At 43.4% G+C, this 17,047-nt stretch overlaps 1 protein-coding gene across 1 annotated transcript in view; it reads left to right on the forward strand.

The window, feature by feature from the left end:
• Nucleotides 1-950: 950 nt before the first annotated feature.
• Nucleotides 951-17,047, forward strand: part of NEURL1B (neuralized E3 ubiquitin protein ligase 1B) — a 47,258-nt gene continuing 31,161 nt past the window's right edge. Inside the window, exon 1 of the mRNA XM_069972296.1 lies at nt 951-1,205. Coding sequence (XP_069828397.1) covers nt 1,175-1,205 — 31 coding nt within the window. The 5' untranslated portion in view covers nt 951-1,174. The remainder of the gene's footprint in view (nt 1,206-17,047) is intronic.

Here is a 17,047-nt window from a genome sequence, read left to right on the forward strand (position 1 = left end):
TAGTGCAGGGACAGCACGATATAATTAGCCGGGGCTGGGGGTCCTCTGCCCTGTATACCCCCAGCAGGGAGGACTATAGTGCAGGGACAGCACGGTATAATACGCCGGGGGTCCTCTGCCCTGTATACCCCCGGCAGGGAGGACTATAGTGCAGGGACAGCACGGTATAATTAGCCGGGGCTGGGGGTCCTCTGCCCTGTATACCCCCGGCAGGGAGGACTATAGTGCAGGGACAGCACGGTATAATCCGCCGGGGGTCCTCTGCCCTGTATACCCCCGGCAGGGAGGACTATAGTGCAGGGACAGCACGGTATAATACGCCGGGGGTCCTCTGCCCTGTATACCCCCGGCAGGGAGGACTATAGTGCAGGGACAGCACGGTATAATACGCCGGGGGTCCTCTGCCCTGTATACCCCCGGCAGGGAGGACTATAGTGCAGGGACAGCACGGTATAATTAGCCGGGGCTGGGGGTCCTCTGCCCTGTATACCCCCGGCAGGGAGGACTATAGTGCAGGGACAGCACGGTATAATACGCCGGGGGTCCTCTGCCCTGTATACCCCCGGCAGGGAGGACTATAGTGCAGGGACAGCACGGTATAATACGCCGGGGGTCCTCTGCCCTGTATACCCCCGGCAGGGAGGACTATAGTGCAGGGACAGCACGGTATAATTAGCCGGGGCTGGGGGTCCTCTGCCCCGTATACCCCCGGCAGGGAGGACTATAGTGCAGGGACAGCACGCTATAATAAGCCGGCCATGACATCATGCAGGCAGAGGAGCGATGTCTCCGGAAGTCGGAGAATACATCAGCCGTAGAAGCCGCCGTTCTCACGCCTCTCGCCCCGCTGCCGTACTGTTCACACTGCCCCCAGCTGAGCCGCGTTATTCCAGATGACAGGGCTGGCCGCCTGGGGGCGTGGTCTCCGCGCTGGCCCCGCCCCCTGATGTTGGAGCGGTGGCGGCTCTAGATGCAGTCACTCGCTTTGGGCTGTAGCGCTGCACGGAGGAGGGTGCGGAGAAGAAGGAGAAGCCGCCACCGTCTGAACGGGGATCGGCACACAGGGGAGCTCGCCGTGCAGTCATACCGGGAGCAAAGGGTTAAATGGACCTTCACTGCCCAGGACAGGGCTCAGTGATCTCCTCCCTCTGCCACCATCTCTGCACCTTCTGCAATGGGGAACACGGCGCACAAGACCTTGCCAGGTGAGAGTGCTGGAGCCCGGACCGTCAGGAGGAGGCTGGAGTGCCCCCCGGTAGCCGTCACGTGTGCGCCCAGGTGGGCTGCAGAGTACGGAGCGGGCACGTGCCCACCTGTTAGCGGCCGCGCTGCTGGGGGTCCCGGCAGGAAGGCGACGGCTGGGCGGGGCTCCGGGGCAGGTGTTACACCTCTCCGCGGGTTTGAATTCAATCCCTAACGGCCGCGCCCGTGTTGCTATGGGAGTGTATGTCAGGTGCCCGGCCGCCCAGCAGCCATTGGTCGGACGCTGCCCAGGTGCCTGCTTTGAATTGGCACACACGGCCCTCACTGTCCCGGGATGTGTCCCGCTGCCTCTCCCTCATGTGGGACACTGGCTGCACAGCTCTGCCCCAACCTGTGGCTCAGCAGCTGGAGGAGCATGTGCCGGAGGGCATGATGGGAGTTGTAGTTCTGCCACAGGTTGGAGAGCATTGGTGTACAGCCAGCCAGCAGTCTTAGCAGGTTGGGGGGGGGCACTGCTGTAGGGGTATAGGACATATGATTCAGGGCCACCACCTGTAATATTGGGGCTCATTCCCATGTATAAGCTACTACAGCAGGATGGGTAAAATATTGGAGGGGACCTGATGCCATTGATGACAATGGAATCTTTCAATGCATTGTGCGTGACAGCTGGGACTCCATACTGGTCCAGACACTGGATAGGAGAAAGGTGTCTTGCAGCGGTTTCCATCCGGCTGTGAAACTTCTGTACTAGAAATGGTGGAAAGCCCTGTGGCCAGTCAAGCGTTTTTGCACATAAAGCTGTCCCGCGTGCGATTCTGATACCCTGCCAGAAGGCGACTGTAACCCATCACGCAGAGGTTTCCCAGTCTGATAGATTAGTCTAGAATAATCTTACTTTCCTCCAGTTTAGACAGTAATAGCTGTTACTTGTAGGATGGTGCTCCCACTATGGGTAATGGATCAGTAGCCAGACTGTACAGTCCTGACAGTAGAGGTCCCTTGTCCTGGTCACTCTCCATTAGGGTAGGGTCACACGTACCGTATTGCAGCGGACTTAATGGTGCAGACCTGCAGCGGATTTAATATAAATGATTGAGCACAGCCTCAAATTTGCTGCGGATCCTGTACATGTGAACGCACCCTTAAAGTGAATGTGATTTAGGGGCTCACTTACTACTATGGGTGTACAGAACACCAGTGTCATGCGGCCTGTGTGTACTACTGAGCAACCCCAGTAAAATCTGGAAAGCCACGCCTCTTTACGCCTTTATTTTGGCAGGTGTAAATTGTAGGTGCTGGAATATTGAACGCCATTTTTTTTCCCGGTCCAGTGACATCACAACATTGGCGTAGATAGAGATTCCTGGTGAACTGGCTGCAGGCACTGGGAACCATTCTGCTATTGATTTTCTTACATGTTTTAGCTTTGCCCCATATCGTGGAATGTGGAGCGATTTTTATACCGTTGTTGTGCGGCCAGATCTCCCTTTATATTTGGAGGTTGTGATTCTGTGTAATAAAATCCCATATTTCATGGTCTGGTTATGTGTAACCAGGAATTAGGAAGATTAGTGGTTTGCAATAAAGACATCATGACAGAATGTTCTTAACTATTTGTCCGCTTCCCGTCCATTGTTCTGGAGTCTGCTTAATGTTAGGGATTGAGAAGCGATGACTAAAACCTTAGGCAATGCTTGGAGAGGTGTCATAGGGCTGCAGTGTAAGTGTGGGTTCTGTCTCAGTGGAGTGGCTGTATATAAAGTGGGGGACGCTTCCAGGGGCTGTGAAAATTGGCATTCTGACAGTGTTCTTTATTCCTTCTGCAAGGATTAGACATGTGCCCCTCTAAGAGGCGACAGATGCCACAGAAAGGCTGCGCCCATTGTCCCAAGCTTAGCACACATGGTATACAAAGGGGCAGAACAGCTGAGCTGCTGAAATGAGAGGAGGCCAGTGGCTTTCAAGCCCAGTGCAGATTCCAGGCAACACTTCTACATCCCTTGTATCAGAAGCAATGGCTTCTCTTTAGAGATGAGCGAACCGGGTTCGAGTCGATCCGAACCCGAACATTCGGTATTTGATTAGCGGGGCTGCTGAACTTGGATAAAGCTCTAAGGTTGTCTCAAAAACATGGATACAGCCAATGACTATATCCATGATTTCCACATAGCCTTAGAGCTTTATCCAAGTTCAGCAGCCACCTCTAATCAAATGCCGAAAGTTCGGGTTCGGATGGACTCGAGCATGCTAGAGGTTTGCTCATCTCTACTTCTCTTACAATAAACCCAATACAGACCCTCTTCTATACTTTCTCTGAGCCTCCTTATGAGAGTCCCCCAGGATCAGGATAGATGCCCACCCTTAACGCTCTGCTCAATTATTATATAACTCTGCTACATCAAAGAATTGTTGTCTTTCATTGTTACATCACTTTATTATATGTCTTTCTATAAATCCGTATGTGTGTTTTGCCATGGTCCTGATATCCCATACGTGTAGAAAAGACTTGAGCAGACAGTAGTTTGTCCTTATCTATTTGGGGAATATATCCTTTAAGGAAAGAGAGTGTCGTCTTCCAGTATGAAGACAATGAGAGCTCCTGGCAGATGGTCGTGTACATGGATATTGTGAGCTGTCAGCTGGCCCTCTAGATAAACCTTAGCTGCTGTGCCTCCGCACTTGGGAGCAGTCATGCTTAACCCGATTGCTTTCAAGGGACACAATAAAGTCAATGTTTGGTTGGCAGGTGACTCCTTTCCACAATGTTCAGGGGTTAGGGGGTTAATATAGCAAAAATACTCTTTTCGTCTTAGTTTTTTGACATCACCTTATAATTTATCTCCCTCACTTCTACGGTCCATAAAATCTCATTGTTTGGTATGAAAAGAGACAGAGTGTCTGTGGGTAGAGAGTTATTATGTTGTTTTATGTTACACAATAATTTATGTACAGTACAATTTGTCCAATTTCTCATTGTAACTTTTTTTTTGTGATCTTGACTGCCCTTTTATATATGAATCGGAGAAAATGCTGCCCTCTTTGGTGGATATTTTAAGAGGTCTGTTTCATGATCTATACTTACTAGACATGTTGGAGTACTCTCACTCAGATAGTAATATAGTACTTTCCCTACTTTCAGATTTTATTTAGCATTTAAATTAAAAAAACAAAAAAAAAAACAAACAATAAATGGCTAAGCAAAGGTATTTGCCCTTAAAGGGGTTCTCCAGTTCTCACCCATGAGCATTTCAGATCAGCAGTTTGGTTGAGCCACAAACCCTGGTTATACGCAGTATACAGCCTCCACTCTGTACATTGAGTTCAGTAACATAGCACAGCCACTACGCACTTATTGAAGTGAATGGGAGCTGAGCTGCAGTAACCCAGTACAGCTGCTAGGCAGCACGCAGGTCACTGCTTCCGGCTGCATTCTGTGTATGTGGGAGCCGCAGGACTGGCTAATAGCTGTTCAGTGGGTGTTCTAGGTGTTGCACCCCCGCCGGTTAGATACTCATGGCCTATTGTGAGGATAGGTTGTGAAGTCCTAGAAAACCTATTTAGTGATCCGTGTATTACAGCAACAGCCTGTCAGTTTCAGTGGGTAATGTTTTAAATTAGGCATAAACCAGTGCTACTGCATACTGGGCTATATAGGTTCTACACTAATAACTGTGCTGGCTAGTGTGGTTTCCTTTGCAATTTCACCACCATCATTGGATTGAACACTTGCGGTGCTAGGTTTTTCCTTTAGTACACATTGTCCAAAGCAGAAAACACCTTTAAAGGGGTTATCCAGCGCTACAAAAACATGGCCACTTTTCCCCCTACTGTTGTCTCCAGTGCAGGTGTGGTTTGCAATTAAGCTCCATTAACTTCAATGGAACTGAGTTTCAAAATCCCACCCAAACTGGAGACAACAGTAGGGGGAAAGTGGCCATGTTTTTGTAGCGCTGGATAACCCCTTTAACTACATTTTTGGTATAAATGATCCCAGATAGAGAGGTTTTGTACCCAGCCGTGCAATATGTCTGTCCCTAACTTAGTGACTATAGAGTGATGTAGAATTCATGTTCTGATGTAGACCCCTGGACACCATTCTATGTGCCTGGTTTGGACCTGGGACCAGATACTCCTTTCCCCCTTCCTAGTCTTCATGCTAATCTAAGCCGGAGCCAGAGATAGATCTGCAGCCTGTAATAATGGGGTATCACAGGGGTCCTGAAGGTGTACCTGTCTCATGTTTGATGTCTCCATACAGGACCATTACACGTTGCCTTCTCTTTGATGGGGCTTTATGGTCTGACACACTTTGTCAAGTATCATTCATAGAAATGAATCCTCTATAGGCCTTTAAATATCTCAGTGGTGAATGTGATTTGCTTTTCCTTGTCTGCATAGAAATTACTGTATCTGGAAGGAGTCAATGGCACTTGAGTATTTCTTATATGTTTCTACCATCATCAAGACCTGATAGTGTTAAGAAGTAAAACTGGATAATATTAGGAAAACCATACTGGGCCCAGTGTCAGAATTACAACATTATAGAACCATTTCACCCGATGTCTGAAAAAAAAAATAGATAATATACGGTAGGTAAAATTGGAATAGTACATGCAGCTAACCATTCCTACTTCCGATGGCCGCACTCTTCATGTGATTGTGGCCGATTATTGGCTGTACGTTCCTGATCATAGGCCTGCCATCAGTTTGCTCATTCATCAGTTTGCTCATTCATCGGCAGATTGTGGCTTTTATGTGGAAAAATCTCTACTTGCCTGCAGCACGTCTTCCCATGAAAACCAGGGATGTGCTGCCCACAATAATAGAGCGATTGTTCAAGCAGCCGTTCACTGCTGACACTTGGCCTGTGTACTGTATATGGCCCTTCTATAAGGCACTGACTAGCTACGTAATAGACTGACTCATAACTGGCAATATTAAAGGGACCTTCTGTGTTCTACTGACCACACCATCATGCAATGGGAAGCTAGAATAGATATTCTTATGTAATGACCAGATTAGAAATTAAATAAGCTCTTTTTCCTAATACACAAGGATAGATCATATCCCCTCTATCTTCTGTATGGAATTAACCACTTAATGAAAGCATTAATGTAGCACATATCTGGTCATAATCTGTATATTATCTCATATCAATGCAAGTTTATCAATATATAAATGTTTTCTTCTAATACCTTTTGACTTTGTGGCTATATGTATCATGTGACTCATAAGCCTTCTACTTTAGCAAGGTCAGGGTGAACCAAAATGTTAGAAAAATATTATCGTCATTTTACTTACCTGTTAACATTTGGATCATAATAAGATTGAATAGCATCAGAAATACCTGAGTGCAGCTGACTTCATTCAGATATTAAAGTGGGTTATCCAAGGTTTAGAAAACCATGGCCGCTTTCTTCCAGAAACTGCACCACCACTGTCCTCAGTTTAGGTGTGGTTTTGCAACTGTTCCATTGAGGTTAAAGGAGCTGAATTGTAATACCACACACTGCCTGATGACAGGAGTGGTGCTATGTTTTTTCTAATCCTGGATAACCCCTTTAAAGGGATTGTAACATGCAACAGTGACTTTATTCTCTATTGCTGATCATGTAAAAATTGTATTAATGTGTCAAAGTGGATGCAAGTTTCTTATGTTGGCGTCATCTAGCTGCAATGAAATGGGAGAAGATTTTGTTTGATAAAACTATGGGAAATATTCTTATATCTTACTATATTATGCAAGTTGTTTGTAAGTATTCACTGCTATCCAGTCCATGCCCAGCTGTGTCATTGTCCTGTGGGCATCTCTAATGCTCAGTTATTTCAATGCTATTTATGCGTTCCTGAAAAACCCCTTTAACTTGCCCAGTGAACAGGTTGTGTTATTTAAATGTCCTTAGGTTATATAACAAAGGAAAACCAAACCTGTTTAGTACCTTTTAACCAATCTGTGTAATCCAAGCATACTGATTTTATTGTAGATGTCCTGACACCTGTATAGATGTAAAATGACATACCAATTAAAGGGAAGGCTCCATTAGAAAATGACTTTGGAAGATGATCTGTATAGTATTACAGCGCCAGGTGACATCAGTAGGTAGATAGCATCAATACAAGACAATAGCAGCTCCCTGTGGAATGACCTCTTTAAAGGTCACAAAGCATGCTCTGTAATATTCCACATTCATCTCAAGACAGAGTGCCTCTATTGTTGTCTATGTCCATGAGCCAGGCTGTAAAGCATATCACTATATGGTGTTAAAAACAGTTCAGTTAAGATGGAAGCCCCTATAACAAAGCACAAGTGAAATTAAAAAAATGACAGACAGAAACTGATTAGAATAAAAGAACAAGTTTAGTATATTACTTTAATTAAAAAAAAAAAGAAAATCTACATGACGCATTCTCTTGAAGTATTACTATGTTGGTGAGAGAGACGCCAGGGACTGCTTTTTGACACCAACCTCCCCATACACATTGGCTTTACAATAAAATGGGTATACTTGAACCCAATTGTGCGCTTTCTAGAACAGATGGCCATAGCAAAGATCCAAATGCTTTTCCAACTGCTCTCAGATTCATTTGCCAACACTTTACACTTGTGATCCTTGTAGAACAGGTTGGGATATGAACATTAATGAGAATATAACATCTAAAAGCTGCTTAGAGATAATACATCTAGTGATAATGGGGTCATTGAATTTTCCTTTACCTTCCTAATAATGATGAAGTCTTAAAGGAAATCCCCAGAACATAAGCTCAAAGCATTTCCCATGCCTGTTTCTTCTAGAAGTTAATAAACTAGAGAAGTAATGTGATTGATGTAGGCAGCGTTATGCTCCAGACGCTCCTCTGGGTTTCCTGAATGTGTTTAGTGATTCATAAGCCTTGGTTTGAAGCTAATCTGACGTGAACATTCAAGGTCTTCATTTAGAATTCCCCCATGGTAGGCACACAATGTGTGAAGGTAGGAATATAGAGCTAGTGAGATTTCTTTACTTTTTATTTAAAATTTTTCATATCTAGCACCGTCATAGATTTTACCGTTGGCTGTATACACTTGGAAACCACCTTGAGACTTCACGTGTTTTCCATTCTAGACATTTATGGCATATCCTAAAGTTCCTATAGACATAACTGGAGAGGGTTAGCTTATGACATGGCGCTGGAATGACTTGGGTGAACCTGAGTGGCTAAATGTCAGTAAAGAGCCGCAGATAAGACGTCACAATATCATGGCTGCTATATAGACAGTCCTGATATGTCAGTACTATATAGACAGTCCCGATATGTCAGTCTTCCTGAGATCAGCCGTATGTTTCTCTTATGGCTCTACTAGGCATTGCTCCCACCTAGCCAGATTTCTGCTCCACACTGATGAGGGGCAACACCCCGAAACAGCTGTATGTAGATGGATACCTGGCCTTAGTTTCTCCCTTGTCATTACATTGACTTATAGGGCCACTTAATATGGTGGTTTCCTTACAGGAGCCACCCCTTGGCTGCGTCCTTCCCGGAGGGATATCTGGCTAGTCTTGTGTTTCGAGACTCTTCAATGAGGCTCCACGGACTCTTCTTTTGCATATTCATGTTTCCCTGGGGGCAATGCACCTAGGATTTCACTGCATTGAGCGCTTTCACTGGCAGCCGGCAGTGTTAGCGTTTGGCTGGTCTCCCTGAGTTTAGCAATCTGTTTCTCTTATGGCTCTACTAGGCATTGCTCCCACCTAGCCAGAATCCTGCTCCACGCTGATGATGGGCAACACCCCGAAACAGCTCTCTGTGGATGGTTAGCTTGCCTTGGTTTCTCCCTTGTCATTACATTTACTTATAGGGCCACTTAATATGGTGGTTTCCTTACAGGAGCCACCCCTTGGCTGGGTCCTTTGCGGAGGGATATCTGGCTAGTCCTGTGTTTCAATACTCTTCAGTGAGGCTCCACGGGCTCTTCTTTTGCATATTCATGTTTCCTTGGGGGCAATGCACCTAGGATTTCACTGGCAGCGTTTTGTTTCTCTCTTGGTTTGAAGCTTATCTGACATGAACATTCAAGGTCTTCATTTAGAATTTCCACATGGTAGGCACACAATGTGTGAAGGTAGGAATATAGAACTAGTGAGATTTCTTTATTATTTTTTGTTAATTGTTAGTGTTAATCTGCACTATAACGTAAACTACAATATTTTCCTGCATATAAGACTACTTTTTAACCCAGGAAAATCTTCTCAAAAGTCAGGTTGTCTTATACGCCAGGTGTCATCTTACAGGGCGGGTGCTGAAAAACTTTGGACTGGAGAATCTGTGTTCGCCACATATGATGATGGTAGTGGTGGGGATTAAAAAATGGCCACATCCCTGCGGTATGTGGCGACTGTATGAATGGCAGAGCAAGCTATAGGCGTCCAGGATATGGAAAAAAGATACAGTAGAGTGGCGCTGTGCCCAGAAAAACACGCCTCTTCCATCCATCTGGCCCGCCATTGTATCCTACCGGTATTACTGCACCTCCTTCTCTGCCTCTCAGATCTCGCTGCTGTCTGATGTTTTTTATTAAATTTTATTTGTTGTGTGTTGGAAGAGCGGTAGTCTTATACAGCGACTGTATCCCGAACTCTATATTTTAACTGGAAAAGTTGGGGGTCGTCTTTTATACGCCGGAAAACACGGTATTTTAGAGCCTGAGTGGCTAAATGTCAGTAGAGAGCCGCAGGTAAGACGTCACAATCTCATGGCTGCTATATAGACAGTCTCAATATGTCAGTAGATAAAAATAGTCGGCAAAAGTACACATCCAGGCGCATCTACAGCCCATTCAAACACTCAAAAAATCTATTAGTTTCTTTCTTTCCTTTTTTTTTTTTTTGCATTATTATCATTTTCTTTGTGATTTGGCAGCAACCAGCTACCACAATGATGGCTAAGTGGGTCTCTGTTTCACACGTTGCATAAAGCAGAACATCATCTCCATGAATAAATCCGTGTTTTTAATCAGGTTTCATGGACATCTTGTAAATCCAGAACAGACTTACTGAAAACAGACTTGCCTTATTTAACCCTTTAAGGAAGTGGCCTTATTTGGCCAACAGGACGCAGAATTATTTGTTTCCAGCTATAATTTTTTTAAAGTCATTTTAAACAGTTCTATCACTATTTTTGTGCTTCTGGAAGCATGAAAACACCCACGGGATCTCTTATCACAATGATCTTTTGATCTCTGAATGGTTGCACCATTTAAGAGAAATCATAGTTGTAACGTTGGCTGGGAATGACACTCTGAGCCGTCGGCACACTCCACTGGCCCTGTTTGACCTTATTTGCATATTGAGAGAGATCTATCCATCAGGGCTGGTGAAATGCGCTGAACACTCTTCACTATGTTCTTAAAGTTACTGTTAGAGATGTGCAAATTTACAGTATTTATGAAGCAAAGTGCTTTATTAGCTCTGTAGTCAGCTTGTCAGCCATCTGCCTTTGAACTCTATGCCGCTCTAGTTGCCTGGAAAAGCTGAATCCAGTCCTGGAAAACTGTGGCTGCTTTCCAGCAGCCACAGCCTACACAGCTCTGGGAGTCGGGTCGTGACATCACCATTTTATCCAGGACTGCAGAGCTATCAAAGCACTTTGCTTCATTAATACTGTAAATTTGGTACTGTAATTTTTATTTTTTTTTGCTTATGCATACTTGGTAAACCATAAATGATGTATGTAACTAGTGTTATATGTTCCTATATGTCTGTAATTGCCCCCCGTAAGGGGGGTATTGGGCATCTATGTTGGCCAGCAGAAAAGATTGACTTCTACCTTTGCATGCCATGTGCATGGCATTGACCCCTAGCTTGGTATGTCATTAGCTCTGAAGATCTATTCAGAGCAAAAAAATTATAAAATTCCTATTGTGTAGGAAATCATTTGTAGAAACCAATAAAGCTTAAATTGTTTTGTCTTTTTCATCCCTGTTGATGCGTCAAGACACATGATGTTTTGTATACTGTGTCTTCGCTTTATAGTAACCAGGCCGGAGGGATGGCTGATAGACAAAGAGAATCTTTATGAATTTTTGCCAGGGGACGCCTCATAAAATGTCGTCGCTGAAGTATTACTCTGTAAACATCCCAAACTTAATTAGTAGAAATCCTTTCCTCTTCCCAAGACTGGAGATAACACGGATCACTTGACTGCCAAAGAGCAAATCAATTTCAGACAAAGTTGTACATGGAATTGAAAAGGATGTCTGGACACCCTGCAGTTATAGCTAGAAAGGATACGAATGATCACTACATTAAATAGCTACTTATAGACTGACTAATATTCAACGACGCTCTAAATTTTTTTGTGAATCTAGTCAATCGGTGCAATTTCTGCCACAATAGCTGCCTTTGATGCAAATTTGGTCTTGATAGCAGCTTTCAAGATTTATGGAAATGCGTTCCTAGTTTAAGTAAAATGAGTTGTGCCCTTTCCCCTCCACAGTGGCCGGAAGAGGCACTTCAACCCTTTCTTTGTAATGTGATCTATAAAGAGACCATGGTGATGGGTGGCGCCCTTAGGTGCCATTGTTGAGTGCATGAATATGTGAACCTGAGGGCGCTGTGTGGCGTCTGCTCTCACTCTCCAGCACACCATGGTCTTGTCTTATCACAGAGATGAATTAGGAAAATGTTGACGGTGTCCAAATGTTCTTTTGCGCTGTGGAATTCAAGGGGCGTGGTAATGTCCAGCAAAATGGACAGGGCTACATCACAAAGAAGAAATCATATACATTGCATCTTGGTTTCTGTTCTTTTTCTGTAGCAGGTTGTCAAAAAGTTACTGACTTTACACTGTTACAATAGAGCAACTCTGTTAAAAAGTTATTTAAAACTGAAACCTCTAGGAATAAAACATAACTGTTTATATATTGACCTGATATCTAGAAGAAAATGTCCATCACTGAATAGTTCAGACCAGTGGGGACGTAATGTAGATCCACTCATCTCTACTATTAATTTCTTTATGGTCCATGTTGGTTTCTTGTATGAACTCCTGCACCACAGTGGTGAAGAGTAATGGTGGCCATACACCTTCAGTAGCAGTCAGCCAAATGTTCGGTCATCTAACAGCTCTATCTCCCAGTCTCTGCATACACACTAAGTAGAGAATGAAGGGGTAAGCCACTGACCGCTCTGGTTGCAGCTTATTTCTTTGAAACAAAAGGGCAAGGAAGTGGAAATACAATATGCCTGACCCTTCTCTCCCTAAAGGGAGGGCATACTGAGGGCACACATGCCTCCTCCCTTCCCCACCCCTCGCTGTTTTCATTGAAGAGCATAGTCATTGCCAGAATATAAAGGCCCTATTACCCCAAGCGATTGATCGCTTGGTGTAATAGCGCCTTTTAATACGCAACACACTACCAACACACAACATATTGAAAGATTTTTGAACGATAACGACAGTCTGCTGGCTGTCCCGTGTAATAGGAGATAGCCCTTCCACATCTTCCTGCAGTTTAGACACCCCCCTCGGCTCTGACCCGCTCGCTGTTGTCGTGTCTAATATCGGCGGCAGCAAGCGGGGAACGAGGAGCAAGTGAGCGCTGATCTGACAGGTCAAAAAAACAAGATTTGCCCTAAGTCTTCATGCGTGGTGCTAGCATCAATACAAAGGTTTCCCATTAGCTATTGTAGCTTTTGTATCGATGCTGATCTGACAGCACTCCTCACCATCAGCCCATGTAATATGTAGAGATGAGAGAACCAGCAGGATTTCTGGTTCGTATGAATCAGAAATCTCGGCGGCTGACTCCCGCTGTCTGTTCCCTCTGAGCAGCGGGTGGACACATCGTAAGGAACGCCTGGAAGACTGGGATACAGCCAATGCCAATGGCTGTATCCCAGTCTTCCAGGCGTTCCTTACGATGTATCCACCCGCTGCACGGAGGGAGCAGGCAGCGGGAGTCAGCTGCCGAGATTTCTGATTCATACGAACCAGAAATCCTGCTGGTTCGCTCATCTCTAGTAATATGGGCTTTAGACCTCTACTCACTTATTTGTAACTAAAGGGATGTCTACAATTCCACTGAATAATGAAATACTATACTAGAAGAAGAAGAATAATTTGAAACCAAGGCAGATTTTCTGTATTATCATCGGATCCTACTTAGGATGCAATGATACAACACTGTGGATCATGCACATAGAGGCGTGATTATAGTGCTGGCCAGCCTCGAGACCGAAATGCCAGATGTCTAGTTGAACCATGTTTGCATACAGCCCAGGACTTTATCAAAGTCAATAGATATATGTTTGGGAAGTATGTTGGGGGTAGTATTAGCATTGATTGATATAGCAAATTTTTGTGTCATTGGTTCCTTTTTAAATGGGTGTATTAACTAAGGGACCTGGACATTGCCCTAATTCCTAGATGTATCATTGGTACCACTAGGCAGCTTTGTGGATTTTACATTTGTTCCTCTGTTGTTGTTCCTAGAAATTTTAATTGAAATTATATTTGCATGAGACTCTACACTGTGTGGTATCTGTCACCACTTATTGCACCATGTCAGAGGATATGTCACCCAGCTGGTAACATCTACTACTCATATTAAACGTACATTTCTAGAAGGAATAACATAGGAATGTCACAATGCAGAGTTCCAGAACCGTTAGTTTATTGGGTATACAAGTATTTACTTTAATAGACTGGTCAGGGTTGCCAACTCTTTAAGAAGTCATGTGATTTTTGGTGTCTTCCACCACCTGTTGTTGCTGCAGGCTGTACAGTAGGCTTTCAGTTTATTAGAGCAGTCTTGCCCAGTACAGGCATCCATTTACACATGTGGTAATATATGCAGCTCTCCTTATTGGCAGGTGTCTCACATTGCCATTTGAACTCCTACTCAACCCATGATAATGAAGTAAATGTAGGTCATCCCTATTTAAAAATAAACATATCGAGCGTCACGTTGCTTCAGGGGGAGGTGTAGATCCAAATGATTTGTATATATGGAGTAGCTTTTCTCAATGCCAGAAAGATGCTTCTTGTAAATCAGTATGAGGTGGGAGAGTCCTTCCTGTTTTTAGACTTGGCGCAAAACAAACTTTCCAAAACGCCTGTTGGGATGAAGGGGGAGGAAGCTGTCAACATCCTGAACAGTTATTTAATAATTTCTTTTTTATGATCTCTTAATATCTGGATATGGTTAGGAATGTTTTATAGAGGCTAACACATTCCCATGTGAAACATATCTTGCATTCGAGCAGCAGAGAACAAAGCTTTGACCTTGATGGACGCAAGTTATTGCTGAATGAAAACACCTTTTCATTCTGTACAGAGAAGCGATTTCTCCTGCCGGATTATTATATTTAACTAATGTTTTGCAAGGAAACAAACATTAAGAGGAAGTGATTTTTTTTTTCTCTGATATGTTCATAAAGTACAAATTTAAAAAGGTTTAATTCATCCTGCATTTAGGGACTTGACATAAGCATTTGAAGGTTGCCGCTGAATGAAATGCCCCAAATGTAAGAAAGTGACTTCCTATAGGGTTGCATACAAGTGCCATAGACTTTAGTTAGAAAAATAAAAAGTTTATATGTAAAATGTAGACATACATCTGATTTATAAATGGTGTGGAGTTTTAAGTGTCATAGCCAGTAGAGATGAGAGGCCTTGAACATGCCATAGGCTGTATCCATGTTTTCCCGGACTCCCTAGGGCTGCCTACAACAGGCCGAATGTTTGGAGAATAGAGTTTTACTCATCTCTATTGCTTACCACTTCTTGGCCCCTCTCAACATAAGGAATACCTTCTCAGCTAGTCACTGGCTGTAGCGGTAACCTGTCATAGCCAGGGATTGGCTGAGCAGGCACTTCCTTGTTTGGTTTTCTCCAGCCTGAGGGAGACAAATGTTTTAAGGGTATAGACAAATATGTAAAATTTAAGGCTACATTTATACTGTTTAAGTCAGGCAAGTCTATCACTTTATAGCAGTAATAGTGCAGCATTCAGCACTGTTTGTTCAGTCAAAATAACAGAAAACTTGATGTAAACTCAAGCACACCCCATAAGTCATTGGCGTCCAGTGGTCAATTTCTGTCTTTGTGGCACAATTGATCTATCCACTGCTTCATGGCTTCTATTCTGGATGAAAGCCACAGTGCAGATGTGACCAAGCCTAAGCTGTCTGCTCCTTCTTCATGAGCAGTAGTCATGTTATTAGTCCGAGAGAGGATGAGTGTATCTGGAACATTCATTCGGGTTTCTGTAAATATGCAGAAAATGAGGTTGAAATTCTGGTTTTGCTTTTACAATCTTGTTGCCATGTCAGTGTTTCTGAAATTAGTTACAGAAAAATGTTGAGAAAGTAATTGAAAATAGTTAATAGTAATGTAGCTAACAAGGATATATACTGTATAGCCCCATATTTATGAGTCTGATGTGCCTATAGCTACCATTCACAGCTCTGCTTTTTGGTTCCTGGCGGATTGATAAATCTGGGCAATAGAGTAATGTCTTTTGGCAAATTTGCATAGGGTACTTACACACTGCCACAATTCCACCTGGAAACATGTAAAAAATGTTGACGTAAAGATAAAAAATTACATCTAGGGACCCTTATCCAACATCACCGCCTCCACAATGAATTTATACTACACAAAACAAGATTAGTTGCCTATGAAACTCTTATTGATTTAAAAAAACATAAAACCATAAAACACCAAACTACAAGAAGATAGAGCAGGCTATGCTGAACACGACAGGTGGCAAAGTACAGTTAAAATATTAAAATGACAATCATATATCTATAGCAGTGTAATATTAACACTCTATTACCCCTACGCTTCTATCATATATGTATATAGAGCTGAGCTCACACTTGAGCTAAAGTCACAGGCTTTTACAATAGAAAGCACACTACTCACAACGTAACACACACATTATATGTATATATATATATATTGCAGCACAGTCCCCTTCAACCCACGTTTTGCATTGCTACCTCTTCGTCAGGAGGGCACAGGGACTATATACTTTTATACTGAGATCCCTCTATGGGGGAATGCCTCCATAATATAGCATACAGAGAATCCCTAATACTGTTACTTCCTGCATTGTGCACATGCAGAGTATGTTTTTTATGCTTGGATACAGCCAATGTACCTTGATTGTGAAGAATTGCGTTTTTATATCTATACGGAGATCCCTTAGAGGCATGGCTGACTGGTGCCAGTCATCTAAGGCTCACCATCAGATCTGCCAGTTGTCTGCTGTCATTTTTCTTTCTAGATACTGTTTATTTCTATGCTTGCTTTTGGCTTGGCACAGTTACAATGTAGCAAAGTATTTTGTTGCTTAGTGACACTAGAAGAACAGATCCTTCTGCTCCAATAAGATGCCACCTATATTCATACAGTTATGAAACGCTCTTCCCTTTTATGACTTATATAATACATATTGGATGCCCTGTTGCTAGTTATTTAGCTGTCGCTTGTTAACGTTTCCTATCATTTGTGGTAGACTATTATGTTCGATTATAATAAGGGCAAACATTTAACCATATAATATTATCAAAAAGGAAACCATGGGGGATCAGTGGGCTGCACAATTCATATGCAGATAGTGTTTTTCTTTGTCCCTGTGGATAGGGGGTGACTGCGTTTATGTATAGACCGTATTCATCCAGGCACATCTCTTTGAAGCGTGTGTGCCGCAGGGCTAATGGGAAGCTGTGTCTCTGAGCAGTTTCATGGTTACTTGTTCTGGAGTGTCTGTTCTTTTTTTTAGTTCTGTTCTAATATTATTATAATAATAATAATAATAATAATATAATGATAAGGTTTCATAACTCCTTCCCCC

Source organism: Dendropsophus ebraccatus, chromosome 1 (assembly GCF_027789765.1).
Source record: "Dendropsophus ebraccatus isolate aDenEbr1 chromosome 1, aDenEbr1.pat, whole genome shotgun sequence".
NCBI classification, from domain to species: Eukaryota; Metazoa; Chordata; class Amphibia; order Anura; family Hylidae; genus Dendropsophus; species Dendropsophus ebraccatus.